Source organism: Gigantopelta aegis, chromosome 15, assembly GCF_016097555.1.
Source record: "Gigantopelta aegis isolate Gae_Host chromosome 15, Gae_host_genome, whole genome shotgun sequence".
NCBI lineage: Eukaryota > Metazoa > Mollusca > Gastropoda > Neomphalida > Peltospiridae > Gigantopelta > Gigantopelta aegis.
Window position 1 is genome coordinate 7,873,247 of NC_054713.1, and position 23,270 is coordinate 7,896,516.

At 38.7% G+C, this 23,270-nt stretch overlaps 1 protein-coding gene across 1 annotated transcript in view; it reads left to right on the forward strand.

The window, feature by feature from the left end:
- The first annotated feature begins 3,902 nt into the window (after positions 1–3,902).
- The window catches only part of LOC121390748, a 61,205-nt gene continuing 41,837 nt past the window's right edge, over positions 3,903–23,270 (forward strand). Inside the window, exon 1 of the mRNA XM_041522652.1 lies at positions 3,903–4,331. Within this exon, the coding sequence (XP_041378586.1) occupies positions 4,142–4,331 (190 nt within the window). The 5' untranslated portion in view covers positions 3,903–4,141. The remainder of the gene's footprint in view (positions 4,332–23,270) is intronic.

Here is a 23,270-nt window from a genome sequence, read left to right on the forward strand (position 1 = left end):
GTTTCCTTAAATACTTGTGTACGTCTGGTATTGTGATCCACATTACAGGTCCGCGCTATCTAGCCAGCCAAAACTGTTAAAAAAAGCGTAGTATGAGAGCGTCTGTCTGAGTGTATGTTTTCCGCCTGGCTTGGCGGCGTGCACACCTGGCAGTGTCTGCGCCGCCCTGCTTAGGCGGACTATACGACTGGAGTGTGAATGTTGTTAGGTTTAATTCTTTTAGTCTAGATGTATATGGTTTTAATTGATTGATTAATAAATGATTAATTAGTTTAATTAACTTCTTCCTCTTAGCATTTTAGAATTGAAATATTTTAATTTACATGTACATTTTATTTTTATTAAATAGGTTTTAATTAGGTTATTAATTTAATCGGTCACTATACATTAAAAAAAAGGAGAAACCTGACCGATACTCGGCGTCACTCACTTAACGATTAGTGGTTCCCTGGGTGACGTCGAGGATTATATAACAATGACTTTGTCATCAAATAGGTGACGCACCCCCTCGGGTGTAAAGCTCACGACTGCTTGGGGAGAACAGCAAGGACTCCTCGGGACCAATCAACGTGGACCAACAAACCAACCACATATTCTGATACGTTTCACCACCTTTCCGGACGGCGATTCGCGGGATTATCATTCATTGTTCATCAATATCATTCATTTCATATAATAATACCCACCCTGCTATATGGATAACCTGGGGGGGGGGGGGGGGGGGGGGACGCCGTGGTAGGGAGCTTTTTGGGTGTGATAGGGCGTTGGCGGTTTGGGCCGGTAGGTTTGCCTGTTAGGAGGCCTCCCCCACCTGGAACGCCCCCCATGGAAATCCGGACTTGCTTGAATGGGTCCCCCGGATGTCGGATCGCAGAAAAGAATGGGCGCAATGCTCCCCCCTCTACGAATCCTTGATCCTCCAGGGCTTATTAAGTTTAATTAATGTTAAGATTTAATTTAATTATATTAGTATAGATTAATCTCTTTCATTTTGACCAGCCCGAAATAGAAATGTTCTTGGCACCAACTAAATATAAAAGTAAATTTTAATAACAGGTTTTAGGATAATTGGTGCCATATTAATTATACTTAAAACAAAATTACAATAGGTCCTTATTAATTTTTTTTTTTTTTTTTTTTTTATAATTTTTTTTCTAAGTGGTCTTACCACATATTTAAATTGTCCCCATCAACCACCACTCCCCATTCCCTCCCCCCCCCCCCCCTCCTGCTTCTGAGTTGGTCACTGGCGAAGTCAGAGGCTAAATCCGAAGTGGGCGTGCCTGAACCTCTGTGGATAGGGGCACGTTAAACACAGTTTCCTTCCTTCCTTCCACATTACAGTTTGCTCTTCTGGAGTTAATACTTCATGTTTGCTCAGTTTAGTGGAAGATATTTCTAGAGAAGATTTAAGATACGTCAATCCTTTTAAAAGTGACCAGTTCCATTTGCCCTGGTGTCACATACTTGGGATATAAAAATGGAAACTTGTCAGCCATTAAAGAGCCTTTAACCCAAAACAATGCAGTTGTCATTTGTTCCAAAACGATGATGCTACTACATAACCGTAAATAAAATGTGTTGAGTACGTCGTTAAATAAAACATTTCTTTCTTTCTATCGTTCGCCAAATGCGATTTAAATTAGAATTTGGCATTTTATTTTTATCATTTCCAATTCGCCAAAAGCCTAATGCAAAAGCTGTATGTCGTTTGAATGTGTATAACTATTTCAGATAATAATTCTGTTAAGCCAAAGTTTGCTACTAAAATTTGGGCGTCTAGATTGTACCGTTGTTGGTATATATATATATTTGAAACGTGAATACGTATACGCCATAAATAACCTTACTACGTGTCTGCTAAGCATTTCTGATTAGCAGGTGTTAAGTTTGACGGTTAAAAAGCATACCTTGTAAAAACAAAAAAGACTCACATGTCTAAAAGTGACTCATGTGGTTTTGTTTTTAATACCCAGGAAATTATAAAGATCCGAAAAAGTCGTATGAAAACTTCAGTGTGATAGAGTATCTTGCAGTAATGAATTATAGCGGTTTCGTTTCATTTTAATTTATTTTTCAGCTTAGGCCTAATGTCTGATTACGTTTCCAACACAATGTCCTGGTCAAATATTTTAACTAAAGAAACCAAAATTTTCTCTCCAGCGCCTGAATTTTCTCTCCAGCAGAAAAATGGATGTTTAGTGAGAGGAAATTCAGTTCAATGGACTCATTTAAGCAAAAGGAAAGGAATATATTTTTAACGACAACTCTAGTTCAGGATGTTCCAGTTGTAGGTAACTGGTTGTAACGGGAAAAACTCTAATTACATCGATCGATCTTGCGACCCATCGCACCTGGAACGAGCTCTTTATGACCGAGCCCAAGTTTGTCAGGACCATATCCAATCAATGTTCATACACGCCCACCCTGGGCCCAGACTCTCGCATCACCAGTCACTGACCATAGGGTTTCGTCACGCTCCCATTTAAGCGGATAACTCACTCTGGATTGGAGTAGGCACTGGGATAAAAACGTATATCAATCATGCTCTAGCCAGAATGTTACACTGGTATTTCAAACGTCGTGGTATGTGCTGTCCTGTGCAGGTAAGGCTCGTGAGAACTCCCCATAATATGTCAGTTGCGGGTTTTCTCTTTTGTGACAATTTCATCATCATCGTTATCATCATCATCATCATCATCATCGTCATAATCATATTCATTACCATCATCATCATTATCATCGCCACCATAATCATCATCATCACCAAAATCATCATCACTGTTGTAATTATCATCATTACTATTGTCATCATAGTCATTAGCATCAGCATCATCGTCAGAATCATTTGACCAAATATATGATTCGCGTGTCGCTTACGATGTCGACAACATGGTCATTATAATTTTTCTTTCAGCACTGTGACGAATTACAATCACAATTTTAGGTGCTCTAAAGAAATTTGAAATAATATTTCTATTCTTTCCAAATAAAACATTCCACACCCATTCTAATAAATCCTTTTAGAATATTGTCAGACATACCAGTATATGAAACTGAATACAAAAAAAAAAATGTTTAACGACACTAATAAGCCCAATGCTAGAGTCTTTGCTTGATGCGCGATCTAGGATCGATCCATGTTGGTAGGCCCATTGGGCTATTTCTCGTTCTAGGCAGCGGACCACGACGGGTATATCGAAGGCCGTGGTATGTGTTGTCCTGTTTGTGGGATGGTGCATACAAAAGATTCCTTGCTACTAATTGAGAAATGTATCGGGTTTTCTCTCTAAGATTATATGTAAACATTTACCAAATGTTTGCCATCCAACAGCCGATGATTAATAAATGAATCTGCTCTAGTAGTGTCGTTAAACAAAAACTTTAACTTCATAAAATATCCCTTGCTACTAATGGAAAAATGTAGCAGGAAAAATGTAGCAGGTTTCTTCTCTAAGATTATATGTGAAAATTACTAAATGTTTGACATCCAGTTATCCGATCATTAATAAATCAATGTGCTCTAGTGATGTCTTTAAACAAAACAAACTTATCCCAGTGGCAGCTTGCGTCACACGGCGCACGCATTTGCCGCACATTAAATTTTATTAACTGGCTTTTTTTGTTTTCTTGCACGAAAGATTCTTCCGCTAAGAGGAGACAAATCACTTAAACACGAAGTCGCCACAAGCAACCTAAAGTAACCTCGGGCGGGTGATTCGTAAAAATAAAGTTTATTAACTGGCTTTTTCTGTTTTTACTGCACGAAAGATTCTTCCGCAAAGAGGAGACAAATCACTTAAACACGAAGTCGCCACAAGCAACCCAAAGTAACCTCGGGCGGGTGATTCGTAAAAATAAAAAACAATCTACGTAAATACGGCGCACAAACGTAACCGGGCATCAATTACTACCCAATCCTTTTTTGGCAGCTTCATACGTCTCTGCTGCGATCGTCTGGGTAGACAAATGTCACGGACGACACCGAAGGCTACGTGACCACGTGACGAACTCGCACGATGATATAACCGTTGTCTTAGCTTTCGAGGGATCTCCTGACAGTGTTACTTCTGGAAAAGGAACGCAGTGGGAACGGGGGTACGGAAAGCGAGTGGACCGGAAAACAAGTACAAAAGAAAAAATGTTCTTCCTGGGCTTAGCGCTGTTGGCTGGGTTGTGTGCGGTGGTGCCAGAGGTAGGAGGGCAGGCCATGATGGGGGGATGCCAGTATCTGAGCAGTCAGAAGAGTCGATATCCCATCAACACGGCTCCCTTTGAGCTCCTGACGAGGTCAAAGAAGAAAGAAGTCACTCGAGGATGGCCCATTGAAGGTAAAGAAAACAACAAATTAATGAACGAATGAAAGAAAGAAAGAAAGAAAGAAATATTTTATTTAACGACGCACTCAACACATTTTATTTATGGTTATATGGCGTCAGACATATGTTTAAGGACCATACAGATATTAAGAGAGGAAACCCGCTGTCGCCACTTCATGGGCTACTCTTTTCGATTAGCAGCAAGGAATCTTTTATATGCACCATCGAAAGAAAGAAAGAAAGAAAATCTAAAGACAATTTTTAACCATTTGTTTGTTTTTAAAGTAGCAGAAACTAGTTTCAACCCGTGAAAATGGACACTAAGTTTGGTTAATCTACAAACAGGGGTCCCGTTTTTCGAATAGATCTTAGTGCCGAGGTCACCTTTTAATGCATAGCTACCTCAAGCACTTAAGGTGATCTTAGCGCTAAGATCGCGTCGTAAAACGGGCCCCGGTAATACATCTGGATAAAGTTTAAAAAGTTAAAAAAAAGAGTGCTGCAAATGTCTGTGACGTTGAAACGGGTGAAATACCCTTGAAAGTAGACTAAAGCTTGTCTACACCATAACCGTTACTTGTTAGAGGTATGTGCGTTTTTAAAAATATGTTATATGCATTTTGTGGTATTAGAAACAACAGGATGACAAGAAACACTTCGGATGTACGGAAATGGATAAAACAATCTATGCAATGTCTGATTTCAATTATCATAAGGGCTCTAGTAATTAAAAATACGCCGCAGTGTTTAAAAACTAGGGTATGTCTCTTTAACTGCAGAGTGCGATCTGAAAAACAAATTACATTTATAAGATTAAGAAAATAAACAATACATATACATTGCATAATGATATACGCACGAAAATGTATTTCAAGGATAAAACAAAGAAAATATTTAATATAAATATATTATGTACATACATACATACACATAAACACGGATACAATGGTGAAATAAAGAAAATGTTAAATATAAACAGGTAAATTACGTATACACTAGAGTCAATATACATTTAAATAAACACAGATTGACAGACAGACACACAGACAGACAAACAGGCATGTATAAATTTACACTAGTTAATAAAAAATGGAGGTCTGTTTGTGTGTGTGTTTGCGTCTCTCTCTCTCTCTCTCTCTCTCTCTCTCTCTCTCTCTCTCTCTCTCTCTCTCTCTCTCTCTCTGTCTGTTGTGTGTGTATGGTCATTTGGCATTTTTTAAAACCTATTTTCGTGCTTATATCCAATTAAGGTTCAAGCACGCTGTTCTGGGAACACACCTCAGCTATCTGGACTGTTTGTCCAGGACAGTGGGTTAATTGTTAGTTGGTTAGTGGCTACTGAGAGAGAAGACGGTGTAGTGGCCTTACCCATTGAGCCCTTAAGAACTGGGTTGACATTTTTGACATTTATAAAACAAATAATTTTGAAGGCGAATAACATATAACCATATCCGATCACATTTTTTCAAGCTATATCTATTTGGCATGCGACAATGCAGGAACCTAAGATCTTTTTACAGCCTCCTGGCCCGCACCAAACAGGACAGTCCTACAGACAAAGCTCGAGCCATATATGGCCACAGTTCTTCCCATTTGGTTGAAAATCCGGAAATATATTCGGGCAATTAGGGCCGTAGCTAGGATATTTTGTTTGGGGGTTGGGGTGGTGGGCAACTGAGTAATTAATAGTCTAACACTCCTTAAACGGTTAAGAAGAGAATTTTCTTTAAGTTTCTATAATTTTTCCCGGATTTTCTTCTGGGCCCTACGACCCTGACAATTGACCTGCTGTTTGACTGTGATTATTTCATGGCAAACAGCTTTGAAGTGGTAACCATCACACTGAAGTTGACAAGGGAGAGCATGTAGTTTTTCAAACATGTGTAACTTGTTGACACTGAAGACTTTTTTTGTGGTAATTCCAGCCCATGCAAACGTAACACTTTTTGTGTAAAATTGGTGTACACCGGCCAGGTTTAGTGGGTCTGTTTGCTTAAACCAATATCCTGGAAGAAAGAGCTGGACAACATGGGGTTGTCCTTTTCATGGTATGTTGTCCCCAGGCAGGCAAAGGTTCATAAATCAAATCCATGGGCCTACTGATATTAGTAAAAGTGATATAGCCGCTAAAGCTATATAGAAACATATAGAGTATATAATTGTGGTGTGTGGTCATCTTGTGGCCAGGATAGCTCCTATGTGAAAGCAAAGCACCCGACAGTGTTTGTTTTGTTTTATTTAACGATACCACTATAGGTAGTACTAAACCAAATAACTTCCGGTTGGGTCAAAGTTCGAGGTGCACCCAACTTTTGATAGAGAAGTGAACACCACAAGTCCTGTGATTGGTTATAAATGTGAGTGTGTTGGTTGTAAAAAATAATAGATTCATCTGGGTAAAAAGAAAAGCAATTTTATTTCATCTAGTACCAATGTGTCAAGTAGCCTTGTGCTTGAAAGATGTATGGGGTACCTGTAAAAAAAAGTACTCGAATTTTGTGCGGAACTAGGGTAGTCATAGACGCTACCCGTTATCTCAGAAACGAGCAGCTTGATCCCCAGTTTTTTCTGATTCACTTTAAGTGTGAGGGATGGTAGTATTTATATCCGTGGTGTTTATGTCGATTGATACGCTGCAGGTAAGAGGTTTAGTCACATATGTTACTATTGTCGTCTATGGGATTTGATTTGGTAGTATACACCCTAGACACTGTTGGATGTCAAACGTTTGGTAATTCTGATACGCAGTCATCAGAGGAAACCCGCTACATTGTTTTCTAATGCACCAAGGGAGTGAGTCATGACTGTACACATGGACCCATAGGCGTACGGGCACCCATTTTTGTAGGGGGACAGACTGACGTTTGCCCGAATTAAACGAAAATGCCCGAATAACAACATTTTTATATGGATTACAACTAATTTTGAAGGCAGAATGGTGGAAGTACATGGCAAAAAGGTCTCAGGTTAGCACATTTTGCCCGAATAACTGTCTTATTTTTTTCCTCAACAATTAGAGATTTGTTGCTCCAGCACTAGAGGGGCTGTTCCCCGTCCCCCTGCCCCTGTCTCGTACACTTATACGCGGACCATACTATCATAACAACTTTTGGAATCCGTCTTGTGAAGAGATACGATATCGAATATGCCAATAGCAGATTCGTAATCGTTATATATGGTCCAGCTCATATTACACACTTTTAAATGTTAATCTTTTTTTATGTATTACTGGCGAGTAGATTAAACATAAATTATAATAGATTAATTTTCTCGAAAAAAAGATCTTGGTTTTGAAAAGTTTAAGTGCGTTTTGTTTAACGACACCGCTAGAGCACATCGATTAATACCTTGGTTTTGTTTAACGACACCGCTAGAGCACATCGATTAATACCTTGGTTTTGTCTAACGACACCGCTAGAGCACATCGATTAATACCTTGGTTTTGTCTAACGACACCGCTAGAGCACATCGATTAATACCTTGGTTTTGTTTAACGACACCGCTAGAGCACATCGATTAATACCTTGGTTTTGTCTAACGACACCGCTAGAGCACATCGATTAATACCTTGGTTTTGTCTAACGACACCGCTAGAGCACATCGATTAATACCTTGGCTTTGTTTAACGACACCGCTAGAGCATATCGATTAATACCTTGGTTTTGTTTAACGACACCGCTAGAGCACATCGATTAACACCTTGGTTTTGAAGGCAAAATACTTTCAAAGAAATAGTCCTTTCATTTCTTTTTCTTTCACAATAGACGAACTGTCAAACGTAACCGAATGTTAGACACCTAATACTTTGGGTTTTTTAACGACACCACTAGAGCACATCGATTTATTAATCCTTTGTTTTGTATAACGACACCACTAGAGCACGTCGATTTATTAATCTATTGGATGTCAAACATTTGGTAATTTTGACATATAGTCTTAGAGAGGAAACCCGCTACATTTTTTTCATTAGCAGCAAGGGGTCTTTTATATGCACCATCCCACAGACAGGATAGCATATACCACGGCCTTTCATATGCCATTCGTAGTGCACTGGCTGGAACGAGAAATCGCCCAATGGGCCCACCGACACACCAAATATCTGTACTTGTGTAGAGCTGAAGTTAAACAAACAATCCTATAATATATATATATATATATATATATATATATATATATATATACTCTTCAAAAAAAGAAACGCAAAAGGGTACAAATGGGTTATAACTCCGATTTTATGTTTCCTACCGGTTCATGCTTTGTGAATATAAGGTCATTGCATGTCCCAAACACATTCCCACGGTTACATTCGATAAAACGCAGCTACTGTACAATAAAGTTCCAAAATGTGAATATTCGCAAAAACGCAGCCACGTGCAAACCATGTCACCACTGCACGTGCGTTGTCTGCACGTGCAACATGAACACCGACAGTATAAAAGTGCAGGGTGTTCGCTTGCCTGGCCTCTGTATCTGGCCGACAGTTGACAATCCAGGACATGCCACGTCTCAGTGAACCGCAGAGAAACAATGCCATCGGCCGACTAGACGCAGGCGAATCCAGAACGGCCGTTGCCAGGGTATTCCATGTGTGCCCAAGCACCATCTCCAGACTGTGGGACCGTTACCAGCAACATGGATCAACACGTGACCTCCCTAGATCCGGTCGACCACGGGTCACTACCCCCGGGCAGGACCGCTACATCCGGGTACGCCACCTTCGGGAACGATTGACTACTGCCACCTCCACAGCCGCAGCAATACCAGGTTTGCGCAGGATATCCGACCAGACCGTACGGAACCGCCTACGTGAGGTAGGAATTCGTGCCAGACGTCCAGTTCGAGGTGTCATCTTAACACCACAACACCGTCGACTCCGACTGCAGTGGTGCCAGATTCATCGACAATGGCCTCAACTGCGATGGAGACAGGTGTGGTTCAGTGACGAGTCCCGATTTCTGCTCCGACGTCATGATGGAAGATGTCGCGTGTATAGGCGTCGTGGTGAACGTTATGCGGCAAACTGCGTGCAGGAAGTGGACAGATTCGGCGGGGGTAGTGTCATGGTGTGGGCAGCCATCTCACACACTGGCAGAACTGACCTGGTCCACGTGCAGGGCAACCTGAATGCACAGGGCTACATTGACCAGATCCTCCGGCCACACATCGTTCCAGTTATGGCCAACGCCAACGCAGTGTTCCAACATGACAACGCCAGGCCTCACACAGCACGTCTCACAACGGCTTTCCTACAGAACAACACATTAATGTCCTTCCTTGGCCATCGATATCACCGGATTTGAACCCAATTGAGCATCTATGGGACGAGTTGGACCGACGCCTCCGACAGCGACAACCACAGCCCCAGACCCTGCCCGAGCTGGCAGCAGCCTTGCAGGCCGAGTGGGCCACCATCCCCCGGGACGTCATCCGTACTCTGGTTGCTTCAATGGGCAGGCGGTGCCAGGCAGTTGTCAACACACGCGGAGGCCACACCCGGTATTGACTCCAGATGACCTTGACCTTGGTGGTGTGTCCTATCACTTACTCACAATGGACTAGAGTGAATTGTGAACAATCCTGCAACATTTGGTAATTATCGGACTCACCATTCAATAATTAAATCAATTCTCCAAATGTTACGACAATGTGGTTTTGCGTTTCTTCTTTTGAAGAGTCTATATATATATATGTACACGTATTCGTATTCTACCATGTTATGCGGATGGGTGGCAGTGAGAAACGAATGAAACCACCCCAACTCAACCCTCAAAAGCCCTACAAAACCAACAACAACAAAATCCCCCAACAAAACAAACAAAACCTTTATAAATTTTTACAAAAGCATACCAAAAATAACCACGCCCCCAAAAAGGAAAAACAACCTCGAAATGCACCCCCACCTAAACAAAAAACCACCACCAACAACAAAAACACCCTCCTTGATCATGTAAACTAACAATCACACATAAACACGTAATTATGTTATCACCACCCTGTCAAAAGCCTGTGTTTATTTATAATCAAAGAGAAAGGGGGAAAAAAGGAGAGAAAAAATCCATAAATAAACAGGTACTGGAGTAATATTTTTAGAATCGAGGGACGCCATTAATATTTAATCCCCATGTCACGTCATATTATGCAGCTCCGGCGGTCACGTGATCACGTCACAAAATATAATATAACAGCTGACGTCGCCCTCTAGGGTGGTGTTTAGCGAGCGACGTAGGGAGACGAGTGTTTGGAACAGTGGTGCATGCTAGGACGTTGTGTACGATGCTGTTTCTGGGAGTTGCTGTGGTAGTGACATGGTCGTGGTTGGTACTAAATGTCTCCGGATATGGTAGGCTAGGCGCATGCGAGTACCTAAGCAGCAGAAAAAGCATATATGCAGTAAATACCGCCCCGTTTGAACTGGTGACCAGGTCGTACAAACAGGCTGTCACACGAGGATGGCCCATCGAAGGTAAAAAGCTAAATCCTTTTTTTTTCTTCACGCCATTCGTTATTTATGACAGCACACACCAATAACACACACATGTGTGTTTTCTAGATTTAAAGACATACAACACCATTCGTTATTTAGGATATTACACTCTAATAACACACATACGTGTTTTATTGATTTAAAGACATACAACACCTTTCGTTATTTAGGATATTACACTCTAATAACACACATACGTATTTTATAGATTTAAAGACATACAACACCATTCGTTGTTTAGGATATTACACTCTAATAACAGACATACGTGTTTTATAGATTTAAAGACATACAACACCATTCGTTATTTAGGATATTACACTCTAATAACACACATACGTATTTTATAGATTTAAAGACATACAACACCATTCGTTATTTAGGATATTACACTCTAATAACACACATACGTATTTTATAGATTTAAAGACATACAACACCATTCGTTATTTAGGATATTACACTCTAATAACACACATACGTATTTTATAGATTTAAAGACATACAACACCATTCGTTATTTAGGATATTACACTCTAATAACAGACATACGTGTTTTATAGATTTAAAGACATACAACACCATTCGTTATTTAGGATATTACACTCTAATAACAGACATACGTGTTTTATAGATTTAAAGACATACAACACCATTCGTTATTTAGGATATTACACTCTAATAACACACATACGTGTTTTTAAAGACTTACAACATCATTCGTTATTTAGGATATTACACTCTAATAATACATATACGTTTGATAACAATTTAAAGTCATATGGCTGGCTGCTCCTAAGTAATGATCATGTGGCAACGGCCATGCCGTCCAGTGGAAAAACCCTCACACGATTGAAATTGATTTCACCGTGACGTATACGTTAACCTGAAACAGACTGGACTATGAGGCATAAGTTATTGCAAGCACAATGGTTGTAAATAGGTTTAATGGGAAAATACGTATAAATTAATATTAAACCTGGTTTTTGAGGATATGCAGTAAAGAGAATACTACCATACTGTGGTATAATTAAGAAACTGACGGTGGAGCGACGCGTAATTTATTTTCTGGATTAAAAATTCAAGTCTCTCTGTTGTTAAAAACTTCGCCCTCTCTAAAGTTTGAGAGAGAAGAGACTTCGCTCTATGATTTTGACCTCGCGTGAGGCCTGCCATAGGCGTTCGTTAGATGCCATTTATCTTACAACTCGTTAACAAAATGTCGATGTAATATATATGGTATCTAAGCACCACTCATGTAGTATTCTCTTTATATTTATATTCTCAGTGGAAAAAAGGTGTCTTTTGTGTGAAACAAGAGTTGAAAATTCAAGACGATATTTATTCGGTTATTGAGGCCACATGGCCGCGATAACTACTTTTAAAACAAATTAATCGAGCGCTACTTATGTACAAATTACAATACATATTCAGTTTAAACTGACAGATTTGTCTTTACAAACCAAGGCTATTCTTTTAATACATTTCATATTTTTGGAAATCAATAAATAAAAATGTTCTCTTGAAGGATTTACAATAAAATGTTCTGATGTGAAATGTTTCCTGCTTAAACCATAATATGGACATACTAAAATATGGACATCTTCCACTTGTTTGAGATTACACTTTTTAAAAGTGGTTCAAAAGCACACCAGGCATATAATTTCATATGTACCACAATATAAGATGAACAAGTGCAGCAATTATGAAGATATACGAATCCAGAAAATCCAACAAGGATTTAACACTGAATGAATTCTCCAAAAGTTTAACATTTTATATCTACTAGAAAACGTCCATTGTATTTCACAACATAAGCTATGTTTCTGATTTTAAAACTAAAATAATAATTTAAAAAAAACAATATACCGATAAAAATTTAACATATTTGAACCATGTCAAAATTGCCAACATTAAAAAAAGACCACAGTTAAATTTCTTACACCCAATTGTTTTGTGGTTTGTTTATAACATGATATATCTTTAGTCAGACACTAGTATATAATTAGAAGCCCTGAACAAGTAATAGTCTTAATCTTCATGTACCAACAAGACTAAAATTAGGTCGTTTCTAGGAAATGTTAAATGGACTTATTTGCTATTGTTTGCATGAAATGGCCATCTGGATCTCGTAATACAATATTTACGACTTGTCTATCTAAAGATTTTCTAAATATGGACTACGATGGTGCTGAGTGGTGCCGTTAAAAAAAACCTTTAAACAATGGTGCTGAAAATGTCAATACATGGGATCTTTTTGATGATAACCCTTCACCTCAGAGTACCATGATCCATTGACATTGTGGAACACATAAAGGAACAGACAGTACAATTAGACATAATACCCAAACAAATGGTGTATATTTACTCCAGACATTTGTGGACAGCTGGTGCATCCAACATGCAGAAATGTATACACAAACATTATAAGCACATGTATTTAGATTTGAAATATATGTTGCTTTAAAAAAACAAAAAAAACACCCCATCAACAATTAGTTTGCTTTTTGGAAAAACATCACTTCGTTTAAGAACAATGATATAAATTCTCAATATCTATCTATCTATCTACCTACCTACCTACCTACCTACCTATCTATCTATCTATCTATCTATCTATCTATCTATCTATCTATCTATCTATCTATATCTATATCTATATCTATCTATCTATCTATCTATACCGCTTTTCATAGCATTTGAGAAAGGTATTTGAGGATCTGCTGTCGATCTTAAGAATTCAGTATATCCATTTATTTTGTAACAAATGTGAAGAGATGTTATCACCAGTATCATTGTATTGTGCAATATTTCCACATAACAATCACCAGAAAATATACTTTCAGTTGCTATGTCATGCGAAAATGTTACACTCCTGACATTTTAGCAAAATACATTTTTATTTATTTGGTGATGCATGTGTCGAATCATACCATTTTTTTAAACACAATTTTGATCTACAGATGACTTGTCAGGCCTTGACCTCAATGTTTTTCAGTAGTAGCCCACCAGGCTACCAGGTTATACAATCTAGTAGCCCTCAGTAAAAACTGGTAGCCCCATAACTAAAAACCCCAAATAATTAAAAAATATATAAAAAAGCAAAATCATTTATTTAAGTTATTAACAGAGATATATTGGAACTGGAACTGATAAACATTATGTGATGGAGGGGGGCGGGGGGTCCTGATGAAAAGACAGAACCCTTTGTGTCGGTATTTAAAGGAAATACTTTAAACATAACTTAGTTTTCATACATTTAAATCTCCTATGTAAAACCTTTAGATTTTCACCAAGAGAGTTCAAGGTGAAAACCCCTACCAAATACACAAATACGAAACATACTTAACACAATCCTTAAATCAACAAACATAACACAATACATTGTATACCTCTCAATATTGCAATTTCGTAGGTTTCAAAACATAAATAATGTCTGTCTGTCTATCTGTCTGTGTGCCTGTGTGTGTCTGTCTATCCACCCGAAACTCGCGCACCCACCCATCCATCCATCCGTCCATCCATCCATCCATCCATCCACCCACCAATCCATCCATCCACATATCCATCCATCCATCACATCCATCCATCCATCCACCGACCCACCGACCGTAAAACTGCCCATCTACCTACCTACCTATTTGTCTATCTGTCTATAGATCTTTATCTACCTGTCTATCTATATGCCTGTCTGTCTGTCTGTCTGTCTGTCTGTTTGTCTATCTATCTATCTATCTATCTATCTTCTATCTTTCCTTCCTTCCTTCCTTCCTTCCTTCCTTCCTTCCTTCCTTCCATCCATCCATCCATCCATCCATCCATCTATCTATCTACATATCTGTATAGATCTTTATCTACCTGTCTATCTATCTATCTATCTATCTATCTATCTATCCGTTCCTATACCCAACTGAAACGAAACGGCGATTACTTGATGTCAAATACATTTAGAATGTCATCAGTTACAAAGCGTCTATCCTGTCAAACTCCTGTTTAATTTCAACACGATTTAGTGCACTGCCTGTTACGATCATTTCACCTGACGTTATTGTTTTGTAAATATAATCAGGTCATGACCACAGAAGAATGATAAAAATTCAATATAAAAAACAAATTACATTAAACGACAACAACAACAACAACAACACCACCATAACAACAGCTGCTGCTGCTGCTACTACTACTACTACTACTACTACTACTACTACTACTACTACTACTACTACTATACTCATCCATTCATTTATTCTTTCTTTCATTCATTCATTCATTCATTCATTCATTCATTCATTCATTCATTCTATCATTCTTTCGTTAATTCGTTCCATTGGCAGATCCAGAGGAGTCACAGGGGTCCCGTGACCCACCCTTATCATTTAATATGCCCTTTTTAAATTGCTTATTTCTTTAATTCATCATCCACTAAACAAAGATCATTGGCGGATCGGTGTGTGTGTGTGTGTGTGTGTGTGTGTGTGTCTCAAATTTCCGTACCGTCCCCACGTCCTTTGATGTTCTTTTTTAAAATGACTTTTTAAGGATTACTATTCATAATCCACCAATCAAAGTAAAGGGTCATTTTCCATATCTGGACACATCGCTTTATGTCGTAAGCCGTATTTTCACGTTCGCTGATTTTCGGCAATTGCCGATAACAGTTGCTCGATAACAGTTACTCATTCGGATACACTTTTTCACGCTTGAAAATTAAAGACATGCCACACAGGTGCCGAAATTTGCCGAACTCGATGTATTGAAAGTCATGACGCATTTGAAGTAATGACAGAACTATACCCGGCTATTATTACTTGCGTAGACGAGATGAGAACTTCACCGAAGGACTGGAATCGTGACACCATCGATGAAGCTGGTTGTTATTCTTTTGCAATGACACAATTCGAATTCATCATGACACTCATTGTGACAAGGTCCTGCATGTCATGCATACGAATCTTAACCGTCTGTCTTCAGGGCAGATCGGCTGACATCGTGAAAGGCTACCAACGTATTATTTCCGTTCAGAACACACTTCAAAGTGTGCGTCAACAAATTCAACAAACATTGGTACAACCAAGCTGTTAAATTGGCTAATAGCATTTCTGCCGGTCCATCGGTTCCGAGAAGCTGTTATGTACAACAACATCGCTGCAATGCGCCTGCCCTGGACCCAGAGGAATATTACAGAAGAAACCTCACTATACCGTATCTAGGTCACATCATACAACAGTTATCGGAACGTTTCAGTGACCTGCAGTTAAAGTCTCTTCACCTAATATCTGTCACGAGGCAAGGATTAGTGGAATTGACCAAACCTTTAATTGAATACCACAGAGAAGATTTACCCAACCCATCTGATGCATCAGTCATTGATGTTGAACTATATTTATGGGAAAGACACTTAGTCCATAACCCAAGACCCAACATTTGACTAATTGGTATCACCTGGGGGGATGAATGCTCATAGTGATTTTTGTCAAGGTCTACATCCCTAGAGAAAGAAAATTTATGATAGCATTGCAGGACTCACATCTTTCTCTGTGCATCTACCCGTTATATTTTTACAGAATTTCTAAACGGTGACTATATTAAAAGCATTATAAAATATTTGTCAGGGCATTAGGAATACAAAACGTGGATGATGGGGAGTTAATGGACTGGAGACTTTAGATAGGTTACCAATATTGAAATGCTTTGAGGATTAGGGTCTCATATAACATGTTTTTGTAACGTTACAAAATAGAATTCACAGTTTTATTTTTCAGTAGAAATTTGACAAAGTTTTGTCTCAGCATCTCAAATATTCTTTTTGAAGGATCTTATTGCAGCAGAAGCTTATAGTGACATTTAATTAATATTAATATATATATATAAAGTTTTCTTGGAAGTGTTTCTGTGTAAAGATCCTCATGCTAACCCTCAAAAGCAGTATTTCAAAGGAATTGTCAACTGAATAACTAAATGAAAACATTATAAAATATTTATTAAGATGTACATTGCAAAACTAATGGTAGATGAAGTTAGTACCGACCGACCCCTCTGGCTCGTGGACTAACTGGTCGAGAGTTCCACAATCAGACAAACCCCATTCTGCTTCGGCCACTTTGAAAGGAACAGATGTGATGATATATCTAAATATTCATTGTTTGATACGTTTACTCTGTGTCATTCCATTAACAAGTTGTGCGTACAACTATGATAGAGGGTCGATTATATGGACTTGCACTCATGTATATTCACAAAGACGTGGCTATCAACTCGGTGATTGACATTTTTGCAATGAAATTTCCAACACGCATGCAACTTGTCTACATTGTTCACCCCTCCGTACAGCGTGACTAACAACAATACACATGTTGTTTCTTGGCTGATGTTTGCTTTCAGCATTCCCGTTAAACCATATTATATATAAAAGTCACACATTTAAAAAAATGATTTTCCAAACAGAACAACTAGCAAACCAGTAAATTGCCTTGACAACTTGCCTCTGAGCATCTATATTTAAAAAAGCATGCCCCCAGATCCTCCTACAGATGTCACTCCCTTCGAGAGCTCAGGTCGTTTATCTTCGGCAAACTTAATGGTGCCCTTTTAATAAATTTGGGACCCCCTCATTACGAAATCCTGGATCCGCCCCTGCATTCGTTCGTTAGTTCGTTTATTCATTCATTCGTTCGTTCGTTCGTTCGTTCGTTCATTCATTCCTTCATTATTCATTCATTCATAAAATAACCTGGAAATGCAATTTCATGTAGAACCGGAGTCAGAAACTTTAACAAACAACACTATAAAACCATTTGTGTGTGTGTGCGTGTGTGCTCGCGCACGTTAACACAAACTTCACACTTACAATGCAGCAAACACATAAATCTCTTTTGAACCCATAAACCACAAAACGGAAACCATAAATAATGTTGACGTCAGCGAAGGACAGTTGTCCCATAAATTACACACACAAGTGTGACCTCACTAGAAACACCTATTATCTTATCTAACCCACGACGTTGACAGTCTACGGTTTAAGATGCTACTGACCTTAGGGCGACGTAACGCAGGCAGACAGACCGACAGACAGACCGACAGTCTTAACTCATCACAAATGCTTCAGTTTATAAATTATGAGACAATAAGCCACTATACCAAGAAGACTAAATTCAGTATTAATGGCTATGAAACCCGCAAATATTATGCAGTCAGACTTTTTCTTTCTGACTCTTTCTTTCTTTCTTTCTTTCTTTCTTTTCATCTATCAGTCAATAAATGAGTTAATTAATTCATTTGTTCGTTTATATTAATTTATTTATATTTTTTGTTTAGTTATTATGAATATTTTACTAGTTTATTTTATGTGTACTTTTTCTACATTTATTTACATTTAATTTATTAATTTTCTGCGAACTTTCTAGAATGCATAGCGCTGCGCTCAAGACACTTAAATGGACATTCCTGAGTTTGCTGCATTGTAATATGTTTCCGACTAATAAAATATTTCTACGATTAAACTTACATATTAAATATATTTTCTTGTTTAGAATATCAGTGTCTGTATATTCAATGCGTTTCTGGTAAGTAGCCCAAACTGAATTTTTTCTTAAATAATTTCGTACGTACGAATATTTTTTTTAAATATAAATAAAATGAAAATTAACCTAGTACAAATACTAGAACGATCAGAAACACGTTTAGTATACAGCCACTAATATTGTATACAGAAAAATGTGTTTGCTATGTAATTACAATCGTTAAAAAGTCTCTGTTAGTCGATAACATCTTACAAATTGCAGCAAACTGAGGATGTTCCTTTGAGAAAGAAATTCCCAGAAACCTCTACAAGGCCTAGTGTTCATAAACCATTTAAAGTCTAGACTCAAGACATTGTGAGACTTTAATGTCATAACAACGCTATACAAACTCTATGCATGTGGCGTCATTAAAGACTGAGTCTGAATTGTACAAGTAATTAAGTGCATTCCATCCTGGACAAAACAGAATATGGGGCCCATTTTAGAGCGTATAGTTGATGTTGAGTAGCTTTCTCTTCTTGTTTTTCAAGTTTAAGTTCAAGTTCTTTTTATTGCGTTAAGTGTTTACAAGTTATCAACATTATAACAATGAAAAACATCAATATATACAATAGTGCGGAACAATGTTGGAGAGTGACATGCAGACAGATACATACAAACAACTAATATAAGAAGCATTATATATGTATATATAATTAATTTGCCTGTACAAGTAATTGTTCTCTAGATCGATTCGCCTGTCGTAAGAATTTGACAAGATTATTTATCTTCTTATTGTTTTCAGTTGTCAAGATTTGTATCAGATTGAAGACAATGTAGCTTTCTCATGAAAGGCATAGCATTTGTTTTGCATGAAACTATGCATCAAGCATTATTTTAACAATCGCCGATATGTCAAACCGAAACTTTTACCATCAATAGACAAAAACTTTATGCAAATCTTCAATGTCTCGTATTAAACACTTTTTTTTTATGATTCATCAAATTTAAGCACCGCAGGTGTTCAATATCAGAACATTTTGATACTTAAACACTTATAATTCATGAGTACTAATACGCGGACAGAAAAATGCCTTTGGGCGACTTCATTTGGAATTCATGGTGTTCAAGGAATAATATGACAGGAATAGATGCCATAAAGTGCCGTTGTTTTTGGCCAGTAACCTCGTGTACTTTTTATTTGACCTAGTTTTAGTAAACGGAGTAGTAATCTGTTTCAAACATGTCTTAGCTGCATCTAAAAAATAAGATGACAATAAATGTTTTCGTGCAGCAGTAAAACAATCAAGGAACCTTTCTAGTGTGTCCAAAATGATCCCCGTCGGTGAGTCCATTGGGCTATTTCTCGTTCCAGCCAATGCACCACGACTGGTATAGTAAAGGCTGTGGTATGTGCTATTCTGTCTGTGGGAAAGTGCATATAAACGATCCCTTGCTGCTAATCGAAAGGAGTAGCGATAGCGAATTTCTCCCTCAGTATCTGTGTGGTCCTTAACCATATATCCGACGCCATATAACCGTAAATAAAATGTGTTGAGTGCGTCGTTAAATAAACCATTTCTTCCTATCTATAAGAAGGAGATCTTTGGAAATACCGAATCATATCTCAAAAGTAGGACGCTGAAAGGGCGGGTCGTATCCTCGTCGGAAGGCCCATTGGGCTATTTCTCGTTCCAGCCAGTGCACCACGACTGGTATATCAAAGACCGAGGTATGTACTATCCTGTCTCTGGGATGGTGCATATAAAAGATCCCTGGCTACTTATGAAAAAATGTAGCGGTTTCCTCTCTAAGACTATGTGTAAAAATTACCAAATGCCTGACATCCAATAGCCCATTATTAATAAATCAATGTGCTCTAGTGTTGTCGTTAAACAATGCAAGCTTTTGTTTTGATCGATGGGCTCCGAATTAGAAGTGAAGTGTTTAGTGAGATCATCGATAATTTGTGTCACAAAAAATCGTTTTCTTTTCTTCCTTTTCATTCTTTCTTTCTTTGTCTCTTTATTTCTTCCTTCCTTTCTTTCTTTCTTTTTTCATTCTTTCTTTCTTTTATTTCATCAAATAACAATACCGTTCGTGGAACGCCATCTTATTCCGTATTCTAATTATCGTTGATACGATCGTTTTTAAGATACCTGTAAAGTGAAATAATAAATAAAAAGCTATCGCAATAACTTATGTCTTGACCCCCATCACTCATGCTCTTCACAATTTACGAGTGGGTGACTGTACATATTTATCAAAAACGTCACACCAGCATTGCGCCAGGTCGGTTCATTTAAAGGGACTGTCCCGAGTTTGCTACCACTGTAACGTGGTTACAAGTAACAAATCATTTAAAGGGACTGTCCCGAGTTTGCTACCACTGTAACGTGGTTACAAGTAACAGATCATTTAAAGGGACTGTCCCGAGTTTGCTACCACTGTAACGTGGTTACAACTAACAGATCATTTAAAGGGACTGTCCCGAGTTTGCTACCACTGTAACGTGGTTACAACTAACAGATCATTTAAAGGGACTGTCCCGAGTTTGCTACCACTGTAACGTGGTTACAAGTAACAAATCATTTAAAGGGACTGTCCCGAGTTTGCTACCACTGTAACGTGGTTACAACTAACAGATCATTTAAAGGGACTGTCCCGAGTTTGCTACCACTGTAACGTGGTTACAACTAACAGATCATTTAAAGGGACTGTCCCGAGTTTGCTACCACTGTAACGTGGTTACAAGTAACAAATCATTTAAAGGGACTGTCCCGAGTTTGCTACCACTGTAACGTGGTTACAAGTAACAGATCATTTAAAGGGACTGTCCCGAGTTTGCTACCACTGTAACGTGGTTACAAGTAACAAATCATTTAAAGGGACTGTCCCGAGTTTGCTACCACTGTAACGTGGTTACAAGTAACAGATCATTTAAAGGGACTGTCCCGAGTTTGCTACCACTGTAACGTGGTTACAACTAACAGATCATTTAAAGGGACTGTCCCGAGTTTGCTACCACTGTAACGTGGTTACAAGTAACAGATCATTTAAAGGGACTGTCCCGAGTTTGCTACCACTGTAACGTGGTTACAAGTAACAGATCATTTAAAGGGACTGTCCCGAGTTTGCTACCACTGTAACGTGGTTACAAGTAACAAATCATTTAAAGGGACTGTCCCGAGTTTGCTACCACTGTAACGTGGTTACAAGTAACAGATCATTTAAAGGGACTGTCCCGAGTTTGCTACCACTGTAACGTGGTTACAAGTAACAGATCATTTAAAGGGACTGTCCCGAGTTTGCTACCACTGTAACGTGGTTACAAGTAACAAATCATTTAAAGGGACTGTCCCGAGTTTGCTACCACTGTAACGTGGTTACAAGTAACAAATCAGTTTTGATGAGGGCGAGACGTAGCCCAGTGGTAAAGCGCTCGCTTGATGCCTGGTCGGTTTGGGATCGATCCTCGTCAGTGGGCCAATTGGGCTACTTCTCGCTCCAGCCAGTGCACCACGATTGGTACATCAAAGGCCGTGGTATGTGCTATCCTGTCTATGGCATGGTACATATAAAAGATCCATTGCTGCTAATCGAAAAGAGTAGTAGCCCAACCATGCAGCCCAAACAGATTTTCGCATATATCTTACACGACATCGTAAAATCGTTTTTTTACGATATCGTAGCGCTAAGATAGCTTCTAAAATCTGGGCCCATATTTCCCAAGCAGAGCCTACGATGGTTTTACGATTTCGTAGCGCTAAGATAGTTTCGAAAATATGGTCCCTGGCCCTGATTGATTAAATTGAATAATTTCGTATGTACGAAAAAAATGAACAATGATTGCTGTAAACATTAACACACCAGCGCAAACTCGTCAGAAATACAGACACTGGGTATTGTAAGTACGAAAATGTATATAACACGAATAGCTGCCGCTAGTCGGAAACGTTTTACAAAGGGCTGTGAACTCGGGGCAGTCGCTTTAAATTATGTTTAAATGCCACTGTGAACGTCAGAGCTGCAGCGGACATCCGTCACTGGTCGTCAGCCACGTCACTTGGAAATGATGAGGGGGCGATCACCTGTTGCGCGGTCGGTCGTAAGATCGAATCCCGACGGTGGGCCCATTGGGCTATTAGAAAAAAAATCATTTCTATTAATGTCCAGCAGTCCATCTAAGGAAGAAAAAACCCACATTAGTTTTAATGGTTGCATAGTACCAAAGAAGAGAGTTCCGTGTCAAAGTTCGAGGCGCACCGTCAGATACTTACGGAATAAAAGCAGCTGTGGGTGTGATTGGTAGTAATATGTGACATTGATTATTTGTGCAAATACTATTATCCATTGACAATAAATAAAGACACTTTTATTTGTTATACAGTTGTTATGAGGTATATATCAGAGGTTGAAACTAATGTGGGTACCCCCAAAAATAGAATTGCAATTTTCAGCAAAAATGACGGTTGCTATTAAAAACATTAATTAAATCTCTTAAATGGTACGTGACCCTCATTTTCTTGCAGCTAGATTAGATGTGAGGTGCCACACTTTTCATTGCTGTACTTCCTGGGTGTGTTGATACGCTGCTTATATCAGTTTTATTAGTAAACGTTAACATTGTCGGCAATAGGAATTGATTTGGTCTATTAGAACCTATAATGACAGCGCCTAGACAGGATGCGTGCGTCTGAAAAACACATAGGGCAAGCCGCTATGAAATAATCGTATATGGTGTATATGCCCCAGAACGCAAGCCGCAGATACATCAAACGCAACAGTCAGACCGCACGCACGCACTGCATCCACTCTACATGAACCTTTACAAACGCGCTCCATATGAAGGTTACACTAAAACCTGTAACGAAAGCAGATATTCCTTTCCGCTTAAAGAGTTCTGTTATCCGGCAACAAACTCGGAACAGTCTCTTTAAAATTACTTTCTGTTTAAGTTATCATTAA